Genomic DNA, 18,585 nt, shown 5'->3' on the forward strand with positions numbered 1-18,585 from the left:
TAGAAAATTTGAACAGATTGATTACCAGCAATGGAATTGAATCAGTAATCAAAAACTCCCAACAAACAAAAGTTCAGGACAGATAGACTCACAGAATTCTACCAAACATTTAAGGAAGAGTTAATTTCTATTCTTCTCAAACTACTCCTAAAGATAGAAGAGGAAGGAAAACTTCCAAATTAATTCTATGAGGCCAGAATTACCCTGATACCAAAACCAGATAAAGATATCACAAAAGTGAGAACTATAAGCCAGTATTTCTGATGAACACAAATGCAAAAATCCTCAACAAAATATTAGCTAATCAAATCAAATAATACACTAAAAAAAGCATTCACCATGATCAAGTGGGATTCCTGTGATACAAGGGTGGGTCAAAATTCATAAATGAATCAACACAATTCGTCAGTGAGACACAGGGTAAGAACCATATGATCATTTCAATAGATACAGAAAAAGCATTCAACAAAATAAAATATCCATTCATGATAAAAAACCCTCAACAAAGTAGGTTTAGGGGGAACATATTTCAATATAATAAAGGCTACATATGAAAAACCCACAACTAACATCATACTTAATGGGGAAAACTGAGACCTTTCCCCCTACAATCAGGAACAAGACGAAGATGTCCACTCTCACCAATTTTATTCAACATAGTCCTGGAAGTACTAGCCACAGCAATCAGACAAGAAAAAGAAATAAAAGGCATCCAAATTGCTAAGGAAGAAGTAAAACTTTCATTATTTGCGGATGACATGATACCATATAGGGGAAACCCTAAAACCTTCACCAAAAAAACCCTACCAACCAACACTGATAAATGAGTTCAGTAAAGTTGTGGGATGTAATATCAATATACAGAAATCAGTTGCATTTCCATATACTAATAATGAAGTAGCAGAAAGAGAAATTAGGAAAATAATCTCATTTACAATTGCACCCCAAATAATAAAATATCTAGGAATAAACTTAACCAAGAACATGAAAAACCTGTACTCTGAAAACCATAAAACTTTGATCAAAGAAATCGAAGATGACACAAATGGAAATATATTCCATACTCCTAGATTGGGAAAATTAATATTGTTAAAATGTCTATACTCCCCAAAGCAATCTACAGATTTAATGAAATCTCTATCAAAACACCAAGAGTATTTTTCCTAAAACTAAAACAAATAATCCAAAAATTTGTATGGAATCACCAAAGACCCCCAAATAGCTAAAACAATCTTGAAACAGAAGAACAAAATTGGAGGCATCATAATCCCAGATTTCAAGATATACTTCAAAGGTACAGTAATCAAAACACTATCGTACTGGCACAAAAATAGATACATAGATCCATGGAACACAACAGAGAGTCCAGAAATAAACCACAATTACATGGTCAAATAATCTATGACAAAGGAAGAACGAATATGCAATGGAAGACAGTCTCTTCAACAAATGCTGGGAAAATTGGACAGTACATGGAAAAGAATAAAAATGGACCACTTTGTCACTGCATACACAAAAATAAACTAAAAATGGATTAAAGATCTAAAGGTGAGACCTGAAACCATAAAAATCCTAGAAGAGAGCACACACAGTAACTTCTCTGACATTGGCTGTAGCAATATTTTTCTAGATATGTCTTCTAAGGCAAGGGAAACAAAAGCAAAAATAAACTATTGAGACTATATCAAAATAAAAAGCTTTTGCACAGCAAAAGAAACCATTCAAGAAACAAAGAGACAACCTGTTGAATGGAAGAAGATACTTGCAAATGATACATATGATAAGAAGTTAATATCCAAAATAAATAAAGAACTTCACCAACCCCCCTCCCCCAAATAATGAAATTAAAAGTTGGGCAAAAGACATGAACATACAGTTCTTCAAAGAGGACATACAGATGGCCAACAGATACATTAAAGGGTGCTCAACATCATTCTTCATCAGGGAAATGCAAATCAAAACCACAATGAGATATTACCTCACACCTATTGGAATAGCTAAAATCAAAAGCACAAGAAACAAGTGTTGGAGAGGATGTGGAAAAAAATGCACCCTTGTGCACTGCTGGTGGAAATGCAAATGGTGCAACCACTGTGGAAAAACAGTATGGAGGTTCCTCAAAAAACTGAAAATACTATTACCATATGATTCGGTTACTCCACTGTTCAGTATTTACCCAAAGAATACAAAAACACTAATTAAAAAAAAAAATGCATCCCTATGTTTACTGCAGCATTATTTACAATAGCTAAGATACGGAAGCAACCCAGGAGTCCACTGATAGAGGTATGAATGGATAAAGAGGTGGTATTTATATACAATGGGATACTCAGTCATCAAAAAGGAAATGAAATCTTGACATTTGCAACAACATGAGTGGATCTAGAGTGTACAATGCTAAGTGAAATAAATCAGTGAGATAAAAACAAAAACCATATGGTTTCACTCCTATGTGGTATTTATGAAACAAAGCAAAAAAAAACAAAAAAGAAAAAAAAAAGAAAAAAAAATAATCCTGACTCTTAAATACAAAGAACAAACTGGTAATTAACAGAGGGGAGGAAGCTGGAGGGCATGGGTAAAAGAGGTGAAGGGGATGCTGAGTACACTTACCATGATGAGCCCTGAGTAATGTATAGAATAGTTGAATCACTATATTGTACACCTGAAATTAATATAACACTCTATGTTAATTACATTGAAATAAAAAAAACTATCTTTGTCCTGTAAGTTTTGGTATGTTGTGTTTCATTTTTATTTGTTTTGGGATACTTTGTTTTCCTTTTGATTTCTACTTTGACCCATTAGTTGTTCAGAAGTATGTTTTTTAGTTTCCACACATTTGTAGATTAGAACTTTCTTCTTGTAACTTTCCAGTTTTATACCACTGTGGTTGGAATATTTAGTTGGTATGATTTCAATCTTCTTAATTTGTTGATTTTATGTCCTACCATATTATCTATCATGGAGAATATTCCATGTACACAATGAGAAGAATATGTATTCTGCTGTTGGATGGACTGTTCTATATATGTTTAAGTCCATTTGGTCTAATGTTTGGTTCAGTTCCAATGTTTCCTTGTTGATTTTCTGTCTGGATGATTTATCCACTGCTGATAGTGGAGTATTGAAGTCCTCTAGTATTATTGTACTGTTGGTCTATTTTTCTCTTCAGATCTATTAGTATTCGCTTAATATATTTAGGTGCTCTGATGCTGAGTTCATATATATTTATGACTATTATATCTTCTGGATGTATTGCTTCCTTTATCATTCTATAATGACTTTATCTTGTTACTGTTTTTGCCTGGAACTCTGTTTGACATAAGTATAGCTAATCCCACTTTCTTTTCATTTCTACTTGCATGGAGTATCTTCTTCCATTCCTTTACTTTGGGCCCATGTGTGTCTTTAGAATTGAAACAAGACTCCTGTAGGCAGCATATAGGTGACTCTTATTTTTTAATCCAGCCAGCCACCCTGTACCTTTTAATTGGTGAATTCAATTCATTTACATTTAGAGTGATTATGGATATATAGGAACTTACTACTGCCATCTTACCATAACCAATAACCTTTTGGCTATTTTGTATTTATTTTGTTTCTTTTCTCCTTTGTTTCTTTCTACCTCTGAAGCTGGTGTTTTCCATTGTAATATGCTCAGTCTTTTTTTTTTTTTTATGTTGCATGAATCTACTCCAGAATTTTGCTTTGTGGTCACCATCAGGGTTACATAAAATATCTCACGAATAAAACAGTCCATTTTATGCTGATAGCAACGTATCTTCATTTGCCTATAAAGCCTCCACACTTTTACACCTCCCTTTTTGTATTTTTGATGTTACAATTTACTTCTTTTTATGCTGTCAATTCATTAACAAATTATAGTAGTTATAATTATTTTTAATCCTCTTTTCTTTCAATCTTTATACTATATTAAGGGGTTAATACTCCATCCTATTACAGTCTTCTATTTTGAATTTATTTTTCGCCTTTACCGAAGTTTTATGTACTCTCATATGTTTTTATGTCACCAATCAGCATCTTTTCATTTTTAGCTTGAAGAACTCATCAACATTACTTGCAAGGGAGGTACTGTGGTGGTAAACTCTTTTAGCTTTTGTTTGTCTGGGAAAGCCTTTGTTTATTCTTCATATCAGAGGGAAAACTGCCAGGTAAAGTGTTCTTGGTGGGTAATTTTTATCTTTTAGTACTTTAAATATGTCATTCCATGCTTCCTGGCCTGTAGAGTTTCTGCTGAGAAATCTGTTCACAGCCTAATGAGGATTCTTCTTAGGTTACTTCCCCCCCCACCCCCCCCACCCCCACCTCACCTCCTGTCCCTGCTTCCTTTAAAATTCATTATTACTGATTTCTAACAGTTTCATTATAATGTGTGTTGGAGAAGTTTGTTTGTTTGTTTGTTTTTTTGCATTGAGATAAGAGGGTGTTCAACTAGCTTTGTGCATTTGTGTGTCCAATTCCTTCCCATGATTTAAGAAGTTTTCAGCTATTATTTCTTTAAACAAACTCTCTGCCTCCTTATCCCTCTCTTCTCTTTCTGGTATAGCAGTTATTCTTATATTTGCCATTATAACTGAATCTGAGAGCTCTTATAGGGTTTCTTCAGTTTTTAAAAATCTAAATTCTTTATCCTTTATTTCTCTATTCCTATCCTCTAAATCATTTATTTTTTCTTCCATCTGACTTTCTCTAGTACCTAACTTATGCTCTCCATTGAATCCTTTATTTCATTTACTGAATTCTTCAGCTCCAGAATTTTTTTTTTTTATAAATTCAATCTCTTTGGTAAAGAACTCCTTCTGTTCATTCATTTTATTCCTGAGTTATTGAATTGCCTGAGTTTTCTTGTAGCTCACTGAATTTCTTCATAACAGTTTTGAATTCTTTATCAGTTAAATTATAATATTATGTGCCTTAGAATTTTGTTGCTGGAGAATTATTTTCTTTTTGTAATACCATATTTCCTTGATTTTTTCATACTATTTAATGGTAGGAACCTCCAATTTTGCATTTGAAGTAGCAGACATTTTCCTTTGTTATGAATTTATGTTTACATTTCTTATAACTCAACAGGCTACATGCCTAATAACTTTTATAGTTTGCCAAACATATGGAAACTCTAGATGAAGAAATAGTAAACTATTGCTTTCAGGCCAGTTCCGGCCAGATCCCTGGTTTTGTTTCTTTTTGAAAACCATCTCTGAACTAAACATGGTTTTTTATATGTGAAGTGCTTATATTTATAAGTACTTGTATAATATTTTTCCTCTTGACTCCAAAGCTTAAATTATTTACTATGTAGCAAGGTTCTTGATCTCTGTTATCAGTTATGTTTTTTTCTACAAGAAAATGTTCCTTGTGCTGCTGTTAAGGCAGATAAAGAGGGAGATGATCACTTCAAATATGGTCATTGATTAAGCTGGGCTGGTTTTAGATGGTAGTTTTTATAAAGTGTGGTTCACCTCTGTTTTTTTTCTTGTTCTTTGGCTGTGACTGAGACCTGGTGAGTCTTTATTTTCTTAGTCCTGAAAGACTGTGAGAGGTTCAGTTCTGTCCTTTGGAAGATTTCAATGTTAGCTCCTTAGCTTCTTCCTCATCACATCTTCAAAATATTACATTATTAGAGACAAAAAGTGGTTTTACATAAAGCTAAAAAGGTCAATAGTAAACTAGGAAAATCCTAAACTGTTTACACATAACACATCTTCAAAATGCATAAAAGAAAAGTTGACAGTACTAAAAGGATAACAAATTCACGATTATATGTGGGAATTTTAATATACTTTTCTTAGTGAATAAAATAGTATCTTAGTAGATAATATCTAGTAGAGAAAATAGTAGAGAAAATAACTTAGTAGATAAAGTAGACGAAGTTTAATAAGACCACAGAAGATAAAGACAACAAAAACAGTGTTGACTAATTGACATATGTAGAGCATTATATCAAATAATTGCAGGACACACTTGAAGCACTCACCAAAATAGACAATATACCAGGGCATAAAGCAAATCTCATCATATATTAAACAACTGAAATAATATAGAGAATATCCTCTGACCACAATGAAATTAAATTAGAAATCAGTGACAGAGGGATAACTAGAACTAGAAAATTCCCATCTTTTGATAGTAAGCAACTATCTAAACATGTAACATTACTAAAGCAACATTACTAAAGTTGCTTACTTTAGTAACATAAACATAAAAGTAAGCAACATTACTAAAAAAATACATAGATCAAATATGAATGTCAATGGAATATATCTTAACAATGAAAATAAAACATGCCAAAATTTATGGGATGCAGCTAAAGAAGTGTTCATAGAGAAAATTATAGCTCTAAATGCCTATATTGGATAAGAATAAAAGCTGAAAATCAGTGATTTAAGCTTCCCTCTTAAGATACTGGTAAAAGAGAAAATTAAGCCCAAATAACACATAAGAAAGGAAATAAAGATAAAAGCAGAAATGAATGAAATAGAAGGCAAATGAGTAATAGAGAAATAAAATCAACAAAGCACAAGTCGATTTTTTTTTTTTTGGAAAAGATTAACAAGTCTCTTGACAGACTGTTAAAGAGAAAAAAGAAAAGTACAAACTATAGAATTATAAATGAAAAAGAGAACAATATTACAGGCCTTATATAAACAAAAAGTTAAGAAGAGGGTATTTCAAACAATTTTGTTCCACTAAATCTGAATATTTACATGAAATGGATAAATTTGTTAAAAAACAACTAAGAAACAGCTATTAAAATGGATACTCAAAATAGAAAATTGAAATAGTCCTATAGCTATTAAGTAAATTAAATATACAGTTAGAAATCTTCCCACAAAGAAAATTCCAAGTCTAGCTAACTTCACTGAGTTCTTCCAGATATGTATGTAAGAAATAATAATCTTACACAAGCTGTTTAAGAGAATAGGAAAAAAGGGGGAAAATTATCTGAATCAGAGGTCATCATAACAATGACACCAAATTCTGAAACATTACAAAAAAGGAAGTATAGTATATGTTTCATGAACTTACATACAAATATTAGCAAATTAAATTTGGCAATACAAGCAAAAAAAGGATGACCAAGTGATTATTTTTTCCAAGTCTGCTAGGTCAGTGGAACAACCAATAAAACTTTAACAACCAATAAAATCAATCAATGAAATTCGCCACATTAATAAAGAAGAAACACATGATTTTAGTGGATTTAGAAAAATGATTTGATAGAATTTAATTACAACTTACAATAACGCTTAGCAACCTAGGGATATAAGTAAAGTTCTTACACTTAACAAAAGGTATGTACATGGCAAGGTTGGGGGATAAATGAGTAGGCAGGGCACAGAGGATTTTTAGGACAGTGAAAATACTCTATATAATATTATAAGGATAGATATATGTCATAGTACATTTGTCCAAATCCATAGAATGTAAAACACCAAAAGTAAAGTAAACTATGGACTTAGGGTGATTATGATGTGTTAATGTAGGTTCATCCTTGGTAAGAAATGTGCCACTCTTCTCAATTTTGTGTAAATCAAAAACTGCTCTAAAAACAAAGTCTTAAAAAATCAATCAGACTTCCCACCAACAGTGCAAGAGGGTTCCCCTTTCTGTGCATCCTCACCAACATCTGTTTTTTCCTGAGTTAATTTCAGCCATTCTGACAGGTGTGAGGTGGTATCTCATTATGGTTTTGATTTGTATTTCCGTGATGATGAGTGATGTTGAGGATCTTTTCATGTGTCTGTTGGCCATCTGGATGTCTGCTTTGGAAAAGTGTCTATTCATGTCTTTTGCCCATTTCTTCACTAGATTATTTGTTTTTCGAGTGTTGAGTTTGGTAAGTTCTTTATAGATTTTGGATACTAACCCTTTATCTGATATGTCATTTGCAAATATCTTCTCTATTTCTGTTGGTTGCCTTTTAGTTTTGCTGATTGCTTCCTTTGCTGTGCAGAAGCTTTTTATCTTGATGAAGTCCTAATAGTTCATTTTTGCCTTTACTTTTCTTGCCTCTGGAGATATGTCAAGTAAGAAGTTGTTGCAACCGAGGTGGAAGAGGTTGCTGCTTATCATCTGTAGGATTTTGATGGTTTCCTGTCTCGCATTTAGTTGTTTCATCCATTTTGAGTTTATTTTTGTGTATGGTGTAAGAAAGTGGTCCAGGTTCATTCTTCTGCATGTTACTGTCCAGTTCTCCCAGCACTATGCTAAAGAGACTTTCTTTTTTCTATTGGATACTCTTTGCTGCTTTCTTGAAGATTAGTTGGCCATATATTTGTGGGCCCATTTTTGAGTTCTTTATTCTATACCATGATCTATGTGTCTGTTTTTGTGCCAGTACCATACTATCTTGATTATTACAGCTTTGTAATATGCTTAAAGTCCAGAATTGTGATGTCTTCCACTTTGGTTTTCTCGTTCAGGACTGCTTTAGCTATCTGGGGTCTTTTGTGGTTCCATATAAATTTTAGGCTTGTTTGTTCTAGCTCTGTGAAGAAGCTGGTATCATTAAAAAAATTTTTTTAAGTTTATTTATTTATTGAGAGAGAGGGGCAGAGAGAAGGAGAGACAGAATCCCAAGCAGCCTTTGCATCATCAGCACACTGCTCAATGTGGGGCTCAAACTTACAAACCATAAAATCATGACCTGAGTTGAGACTGAGTTGGACACTCAACTGACTGCCACCAGGGGCCCTTGTTGGTGTTATTTTGATAGGGACTGCATTGAATGCAAACTGGTACAGCCACTCTGGAAAACAGTATGGAGGTTCCTCAAAAAATTAAAAATAGAACTACCTTATGACCCAGCAATTGCACTAGCATGAATTTATCCAAAGGATACAAAAATGCTGATTTGAAAGGGTATATGCATCCCAATGTTTATAGCAGCACTATCAACAATAGCCAAATTATGGAAGGAGCCCACATGTCCATCAGCTGGTGTGTGTGTGTGGGGGGGGGGGACACACACACACACACACACACAAAATGAAATACTACTTAGCAATGAAAAAGAATGAAATCTTGCCATTTGCAACAACGTGGATGGAATGAGAAGGTATTATGCTAAGCAAATTAAGTCAGAGAAAAACAGATATCATATGATTTCATTCATATTTGGAATTTGAGAAATGACAGATGAACATAGGGAATATAAAAGGAAACTGGACAGCACTGGACAGCAATATGCAGAAGAATGAACCTGGACCATTTTCTTATACCAAAGGAAAAATAAGATAAAAACAAAGAGGGAGGCAAACCATAAAAGACTATTAAATACAGAGAACAAACTGAGGGTTGCTGGAGGGTGGGAGGGTGGGGGACATTATGGAGGGCACTTTTTGGGATGAGCAGTGGGTGTCATATATAAGAGATAATCACTGGGTTCTACTCATAAAGCCAAGACTACACTGTATGTTAACTATCTTGAACTTAAAATTTAAAAACATTTTAAAAAATCAATGAGAAAAGAAAATTCCAATATAAAAGTAAGCTAAGTGTAGAAATTATAAATCTGATTCTAAAAGTTACAGGGAACCAATTTTGAAGAAGAACAAAGTTGAAGTTTTTTTCACTTTAATATATCAGCAAGAGAGTAAGAAGCCAAGTCACCAACTGGGAAAGGCTATTTGATTTGCAACATAGATACCTGACAAAGGACCCATATCCAAAATAGGTTAATAACTTCTACAAATCACTAAGAAAAAGAAACAATACGATTATGGATTTGAATGGGAATTCACAAAAAAAAGCATAGCCTTATAGCCATAAACATATGAAAAGGTGCTCAGCGTTACTAGTCACCACGAAATTTCAAATTAAAACCATGACATACTACGACATACCAACCAGAGAGGCTAATATTTGCAAGGACTAACAAGTTTTAGTGAGTGTGTGGAATAACTAATACTCTAAGACTGCTAAGTTGTAAATTGGTACAACTTAGTTTTAAAAACTCAGTGTTTGCTGAAGATCAACAGGTGCCTATCTTATGGCCCAGTAACTCCACTCCTACATAAATTCCCTTCAGAAATATGTACATATGTTAACCAAAGCACAGGTACAAAACGTTCACAGCAGTATTATTTGTAAAAGCTCAAACCTGGAAATATCCCACATATCTATCCCCAGTAGAATGGATACATAAATATTGCTATATTCCTATTTATTTCCAGGAGCCTAGAAGATCTGCAGACTCACAAAATAGTTCATCTATTGGCACAGTGACATCTGCATTTCCACAAGTAAATTTGACTTTTTTTTTTTTGATTCAAGCTTGACAGAGGCTTTGATTCCTATTAGAAAGCATTTATCTAGTATGTTTATCCTTAGCAGTGCTCATGAAGTTTCATACTCATAAAGTAAATTTTATGATATGGGAGAGGGTTGAAAGTTGGGGGTGGGGTCTATGTGATTTAGGGGAACAGAAGAGAAAATTGGGGACTATCTGGGAGTAGAAACGCAAAAAAAAAACCCCACATATGCCTAAAGATGGAGGTGAGTATCAAAGAGAAATTCCACCTGCTTCATAATTTTCCTTCAGGTATACATTCTAAGAATACTATATGGTAACGAAAATAAAATTTTACTACCTGTAGCAACATAGAAGAATCTTATAAACATGATGTTGAATGAAAGAACAGTATGTATTTTATAATTTCATTCACATGGAAATTTAAAAAAGCTACAATTAATCTATGGCATTAAAAACAGAAAAGTAGTTAGTGAGGGTGTTATGATGTGGAAAGAAAACAAAGGAGCCTTCTTTGATAATGATAATATTCTGCTTCTTGATATATCACAAAGAATGGCAAACATTTTCTTTAAGGAGTCAGTAAATATTTCAGACTTGATGGGCTGGGCTATACAGTGTCTGGCACAACTACTCAATTCTACTGTTGTGTAAAATGAACTATAGATAATATGTAACTAAATGGATATTGCTATGTACCAATAAAACTTTATTTATAAAAATAGGCAGTGGGCTCAATTTGGCCTGAGGGCTAGTAGTCTGTCAAACTCTTATTTACACAGATGGGAAAATTTGTAAAAATTTATGGATCTGTACACTTACTTGTATAGTTTTGCATTATCTGTTATACTTTAATGAACACATTTAAAAATATATAAAACAAAGCAGGGAAGTCATTAAGAAAATAAAATGACAAGAATAGAAGGAAGCAGTTAGGATTCTCTGGTCTGCTTGTGATGCTTCCAAGATTTGTTTCTTGTTACAGATACCGCAGTACTTGGAACTGTACTAATTCTAGCCACATAAAAGCTTCTTTTCAAGCACTCAATATACCAACATTATTGTTCATTTCCTTCTTTATGGGAGAAGAGTCCATTAAGAGACCTCAAAGGGGTTAGTTCTCTTAATGAATTCCCTTTATTAAGTTTTATTATTAATGCCCACATTGATTTCTTCTCTGAGTTATATCATTCTGCCCTTCTATAATTGAAACTCCAAAAACAACAGTAGATGCTTAAGACATAAGCAATCTAAAAAACGTTAAGCATCAATTCTGCTATTCCTTTAATTTTCAGATTTTTCCCAGAAAGAACTCCTTTCAGAAGTAATGCTTCTTGTCCATCCGTACCCTCACTTTTACCCCCATGTTACAGAGCATAAACATAATTGAAAAAAACAAACAAACCTATACACACTCAATATATCTGCTAAGAGATTTTGTTAGCTTTTCTCCCCTGGGAGATAAGAACAGGAAAATAATAATAATGATACAGATAACATGTACCAAGTATATACTATGAGCCAGTCATTGTTCTAAGCCCTTTCCATTCATTAACTCATTTAATCCACATGAAGACCTTATGAAGTGGTTACACTCATTATTATCCCCACTTTAGAGGTGAGCAAATTGAGACAGAGATTAAGTTATTATCCAAGATTTCATAGTTAATAAGTGATAGGGCTGGGATTTAAACCCAGGCAATCTGTTTCCATAGCCCATGCTCTTAAATAACATGCTAAGATAAATAGCTAGGGTTTGAATAATAGAGAAATCTAATTCCCTAAATGTAAGTTGCATAGTTTAAGCATTCCTGGCTTCCTGCCATCATCTCAAAGAGAAATGGCTGCTCCCCCTGATGCATCCTGCAGCATCTATTATACTTTACTGCACTTATTTTTACATCTCTGACTTTCCCTCCACATAAGTTCTTTGAGAGCTGGGACTATGCCTTATTCCTTCTTGTAGTTCTAGTGCCAAGCATACGGTCTGTCTGGACATAACATGGCTCAATACATGTCTGCTAAATGAGAGAATCAATCATGCCATGAATGATAACTCCTTTTTCTTTGGCCCACCAAATTTTCCAACCCATTCTTGTTTTCTGGTGATTGATTATAAGGGACAGGACCCAATATCATGAGGAGTTTGAAGCGACCAGGCTTTTGGCACCATCTCTACGGACTGAACTTCTTAAAGCAAGAAACTCTTTCCTCTGAAGCACTGAAGAATCCCCACATGCTTCTGGCCTCAGTGATAATGGGTGCATGTCTAGCTGAATTATAGCTTGAGATCTAGAATTTGAATTTAGAGTTAATAGGATAAAATAGGATATTTCCATACTCATTTCTAAGTATTCATCGAAGAGTCCATAGGCGTTCATGGGCTGAAGGTTGTAGTCCTTTTCCCACTGTGGGAAACTTATTTTTCTTTCAGGTCCACGTTCCTGTCGTACTTTCCTTCTGGTCCACCAATTCTGAATTAACCTGCACGACAAGATAAGTTCCTTTAAAAAAATATATGGCTGTTCGTAAGACATAAGTAATAAGACAGAATTCAAATATGGAACCATCATTTAAAACTTTTTAGGATCGGCTGCCAAGGACATAAAACCTTGGATTAGGAAGAAAATAACAATGGAGGCTATACTTCATGCATTTGTACTTGCAAGTGAACAGAATGTCTGATGAACTTATTTTAAATATTCATGAAATTGTTTCATGTTTAGTGTTGCCTTGGAGGGTTGGATAGAGGACGGAGAGCATCTATAAACTGATCCTCTGGCACGAAGGCAATACCCTGACCTTGGAGTAGAGGAAGGTTTGGCTTAGCTGACTTAACTCAGGACCCATGAGCAGTCTTAACCATGTGGGTGCTGATCTGCATATTCTGAGGGAGGTCCTGGAAGATCTGCAAACCCACTAAATGCTTCCTCTTTTTGGCACACTGAAGTCTGCATGCAGTTCCACAATTGGACTTGCCTGCTTTTAGCTTGATCTTGAGACAGGGGCTCTGATTCCCAGTAAAATGCATCCTATACTGGTGAGGTTAGCACATTAATCCTTAGTAATGTTCAGGAGTGCATCTTATGATACGGAATGGGGTTAAGGAAATGCGTGGGGGGTCAGGTCTGTGTGCCGTAGGGGACAAGGAAAAATTGAAGGTTATCCAAGGGTAGAAATGCCCCCAAAACCCCCAAAAAACAAAACCAACCAACCAACCAACCCAACAAACAAACAAACAAAAACCCAACCAGAAACAAAATGTGAAATAAAGGAAAAAAATGAGAGGGGGTATCGAAGACAAATGACCTATTTCACAATTTTGCTCTATGTCCATAATACTAGAAGATAAAATATAGTTCCCTTGGGGGCACCTAGGTGGCTTGGTCGGTTAAATAACTGACTTCAGCTCAGGTCATGATTTCACAGTATGTGGGTTTGAGCCCTGCATCAGGCTCTGTGCTGACAGCTCAGAGCCTAGAGCCTGCTTCAGATTCTGTGTCTCCCTCTCTCTCTGCCCCTCCCCTGCTTGTTCTCTGTCTCTCTCTCTCAAAAACAAATAAACGTTAAAAAAAAAATATATATATATATAGTTCCCTTGAGGTCTCTGACATTTGATAAATTATGGTTTATACTTTAAAGAAGCATACAATGCTGTTAATTTTTAAACTTTATGCATTTAAAAAAGCTTTATAGAAAACATCAAGCACTTGGAATACGTTTTTAAAAAAGAATTCTAAGAATCGAAAACTACTGGCATTGGCTCCGACAAAGAGCCAAGAGGGGACTTTTTCAAAGCGATCCAAGTTCTAGCTAATTGTTCTGGTTGAATGGTCCTCCCTGAAACCTGGAGTTCTCTATGGAGACACCAAGCTGCCATGAAAACCAGTAGGTGTGGAAGGAATTAAAGCAGAAAGAGAGGGGCTCCTGGGTGGCTCAGTCAGTTAACTGTACGACTCTTGATTTTGGATCAGGTCACGATCTCACAGATTGTGGGTTTGAGCCCCATGTCGGACTCTGTGCTGACAATAGCTCTGAGCCTGCTTCAGATTCTCTGTCCCCTCTCTCTGCCTTTCTCTCTCACAAATAAACATAAAAAAAAAAAAAAGCAGAAAGAGAAGTTGCTGATTTATGTTCCTTTAAAACTTAACTGACCAGAGCTGAGCAAACACAGCAGAATTCAGTTATCCTTATAAAAGTGATGCATGTTTTTTGCCTATTGTCATCAACATAAACTCTTATCACCAGGTGAACATATTTTTGCTGGTTAGGATATGTTGACTTAGAAATACTCCAGTTTCTTTTCTGCATCTCTAAACTTTTTTTCCCATAAGTTCCTTTTCTGTAGAGTTTGAATTTAAGATAGTTAAAAAAAAAATTAATTCCTGATTTATCATGGGCGTGGGAGAGCAGAGCTCTAGTTAATGTGTCCTAACTAGTGAGAGCCTTGCAGTGCTATGGTATGAGGGTCAGAGGCATCATTTAAAGAAACTTCCAAGCAAGTGTTCAATATTTAGGGCCCCACAGAGACTTTTTAAAAGGATATTCACTATCATTCATACTTCTTATGCTAAATCTTCCTAAAGAGCTAATGTTTATTACTTTCATGACCATCTTTGAATAACTGAGCATGAACGCTTAGCTCCAGGTACACGCCCTGGTGTAACTGCTGAGTCTGCATTGCTTATCTTACTTGCCACACCTAGAAAAGCCAATAATGAGCAATGCTGCATCTCTACTACACATGTCTAAGGTACTTACGGGTAGCCAAGTTCCATGAAATTATTCCAGGTCTGCTTTAGCACCATTATAATACCCATTTGCATACAGAGATCAATAAGGCATCCACTAGGGTGGCACTGCGAGGTAAGCAAACACAGAAATTCCAGAATCAATGGAGAGGAAGAAAAAGTGTCTGGTTTCTAATCTGCACAAAGTGGCCCTAGGCTGTTTAATAGAAGTCTGTAGCAAACAAGGAGATAGGGAAGAATACAGACCTCTTCTAGTCTCCATCTGTTTATCAGCCTCAAGTAGGCACCTGGGTGTCCTGTAAATCTTTAACACACAGAAAAACAGACCATTAGCATCCTGTAGGTCTAAGCTTTCGGTGACTATTATGTTCAGGGTAGCCTATCCTCCAGTGAAAATTACGGGTACAATCAGGCCTGAGAGAATTAGGAAACTCTCCAGAGCTGTCAAAACTGCAGCTTCTGGAATTCTCCGGGGGATATATCCCTTTCTGGACTGCCTGGCTGCTAACCACAGAGGCCAGCTCTTGTTGCTTGCTGTGACGTTGAACATTTTCTGCTAAGTATCAAGTGCTCTGGCCTGTGTAACAGCATGTTGGATTGAAACACATTTTGATCTTTTTGAATGAACGTTTAATTTAAAAAACTAACCGGCTTCACTATTTGACTAGAATTGCATGCTGAAGTAGCTCGAAACCGAGGAGAGGCTGCTGCATCCATCCCAGCAAAACCCAACGCTCCACCCTCCTCTGGTTCTCATCTCCTGGGAGACACTTCCTGGAGCAATGGAATCCATAGGACAGGACTTCTCCACACAGGAGCCTTTCCAAATCCTCATAACTGCTGGATTCGGAAGTTGCCTACTCTCCTCTGGAGTCCTACGTCAGCCCCTTTCCTGTCTGGATGCCTTTCCCTTTTCTGTGAAGGCCGGCATCCAGGATACACTGCAGATCACTGTCCCCATTATACCACCTGCTTGCATTGGTGTGAGACCCAGGGTCCTGATTCAGGTGTGGATGGAGCCCACGAGTTTTAAATTCATCCTTCACTTGTGCAAATGCTTCTCCTCTGTGTACCTTACACTGAGAAAAGGTGCACAGGTAACACTTGAGTGGAGCGACCATTCCCCACAAGGAGAATAGGAAGGGAAAGGAGGAGGCTGATCTTCTCTTTTTAGCCTTTGTAAAAATCACTTTAAAGGAGGTGCTTCTCTGTTACCCTGGTAGCGGCCTCTGAGCACTCTGTCCTGGCCTCCAAAAGCGTGGAGAGATCAGGTTCTTACCTTCCAAGGAAGAATGCGATGTAAAATGTGGAGCTGTTCAGATTGACAAACTGAAAAAGAAACATTTTCAGGGTGAAGCTGTTCTCCCACTCAGACTCTGTGCGAGGCTGTTCTGTGGACAAAAGGGGAGTAGAATTTGAGAGGCTGCATTTGACCCCTTCTCAACTCCCTCTGCCCTGCTCTCTATACACACAGGAGCAAAGGTGTTCTAAGGAAGCTGCAGGAGACCACAGTGCCTGTAGATGGTATGTGATGGAATGGACCACCCAGGGGATTGAGCCTTAAGCTTGCAGACCAGTCCCATCCAGGTTGTGGTGGAAAGCAGCTACTGACATGTCTGAAGGGATGGAATATTCAGTTTGTTCTGCTGTGACAGGATCCCCGGAGAGCCTGGAGTAGAGGCAGCCAGGCTTAAGGGGCCTCATTCCCAGGCCTGGCACCCTGCAGGAGTCTTTCCGTTGCTTTTAGTTTCCCCCTGTGAGGTAGGGTCTGTGTGGGGTCAGTTTCTCTTCCAGCTCCTAATAATTCCTTGTTCTCAATATCTATTCTGGTGAAATGTCAGGTGCTGTTGGGCAAGAGGGAGTCAGACCCTCCCCTTCCAGAATGCTGAGTATCTGACTTCTTTGCCTGTCACCCTCATCCATCATTTTTCATTCCCGTGGACAAATAAAAAGGAGACGACCTCGTTTTTAGAGCTTTTACTGTATATCACCATCTGCATCTTATAATATCCTGACCTCAGTCATGTGCCAGTTCTCATCTATTTATATTTTGACTTCCATAAAGCAAATGCTCTTTGGACACTGATATGAATCAAAGTATAAATCAAACTTCCAACTTGACATCTGATGTCAAATGCACCTATCCTTCCCTCGGAGCTTCAACCTCATCCCAAACAATGTCAAGGAAAATGTATTTAATACAATAGTACTTTTTCTGTTTCCACATTCCCTGAGCTTCTATTGCTCTTTACCATTTCACCCCATCAGTTCCTTTTCCACTAATTATAATTCAAAATGCTTGCTGGAGCATATCTGAGAAGGGAGGGGAGAATATAATTTAACAAGGGTGTACTGCTGATGAGGGAAGAAAATACAGGATTGATGTGGGGGTGGGGGAGAGGGGAAAGTGAGTGATGGGCATTGAGGAGGGCGCTTGTTGGGATGAGTGCTGGGTGTTGTATATAAGTGATGAACCATGGGAATCTACCCCAAAAACCAAGAGCACACTTTACACACTGTATGTTAGTCAATTTGACAATAAATCACATTAAAAAGATAAGGGTGCCTGGGTGGCTCAGTTGGTTAAGCGACTGACTTTGGCTCAGGTAGTGATCTCACAGCTCATGAGTTCAAGCCCTGCATCAGGCTCAGTGCTGACATCTCAGAGCTTGGAGCCTGCTTTGGATTCTGTGTCTCCCTCTCTCTCTGCCCCTCCCTCATTCATGCTGTCTCTCTCTCAAAAATAAATAAACATTAAAAATATTTTTTTAAAAGATAATAAAAGAGTTTTGGCTTTGTTTCACTTCTGCTACTGAACTACTGGTAACCTAGGAAGGTGTCCCACGTTGTTTGCCAGCTGGGTGGGTTCCCAGGTATCTCAACCACAGATGGACCAGGACTGTATCACCTCGGCATCTTTGCCAGCCTGGATCAAGGTGCCATTGGACACAATCTGCCAATGCAGTTACCTCTTCTGTGGATATGAACCTCTTTCTATCTTTTTGGGGAAGGACAAGTAAGGATGGAGGTTTCAATGACATTAAAGGAGATATGCCACGTGCCTACCCCTGTACCTGGTACATAGAAAAGCTCGATACATGGCATCTTGTATTATGATTATTATAAATGAAAGCGCTTTGGTGATTTTTCCCCCCTCTGGACAAGCTATATATGGGAATGTGCTAAAATAGGTTACTTGTGGGAGCATGTAATTTTCTGAAATTGTATACAGTAAAATGACTGATGTTTCATTAACAAAATTGGGACAATTTTTATATCTTGAAAACATGGAAAATGCACAGTATATAGTAGGCTTCCAGATTGTTCTAATGCTTTATGGAGTCAGAGACATGTTCTTAAAGGTGACTTGTCCAGGTGAGTGTTATTTCTACAAACATCAGTAGTGGGGGTGGTCACCTACATTCCTGGTAGAAGGCTCCCAGTCTCCAAAACAGCTAACCTTGCTGCGGTTTTATATATACCATGAAAAACTTGATACATTTTTATTTAAATGAAAATTGTACGCAATAGCAAGTGAACAATTTTCTAAATGAT

At 36.5% G+C, this 18,585-nt stretch overlaps 1 protein-coding gene across 4 annotated transcripts in view; it reads right to left on the reverse strand.

The window, feature by feature from the left end:
* The window catches only part of ANO4 (anoctamin 4), a 421,314-nt gene that overhangs the window by 28,524 nt on the left and 374,205 nt on the right, over positions 1-18,585 (reverse strand). For all 4 annotated transcript variants that reach the window (XM_040491102.1, XM_040491101.1, XM_040491100.1 and 1 more), the window contains 4 exons: positions 16,310-16,421; positions 15,277-15,334; positions 15,041-15,138; positions 12,621-12,763 (listed from right to left, as the gene is read on the reverse strand). In XM_040491102.1, the coding sequence (XP_040347036.1) occupies positions 12,621-12,763; positions 15,041-15,138; positions 15,277-15,334; positions 16,310-16,421 (411 nt within the window). The remainder of the gene's footprint in view (positions 1-12,620; positions 12,764-15,040; positions 15,139-15,276; positions 15,335-16,309; positions 16,422-18,585) is intronic.

The sequence above is a fragment of the Herpailurus yagouaroundi genome, unplaced genomic scaffold (genome assembly GCF_014898765.1).
Source record: "Herpailurus yagouaroundi ecotype Mexico unplaced genomic scaffold, PumYag 182, whole genome shotgun sequence".
NCBI classification, from domain to species: Eukaryota; Metazoa; Chordata; class Mammalia; order Carnivora; family Felidae; genus Herpailurus; species Herpailurus yagouaroundi.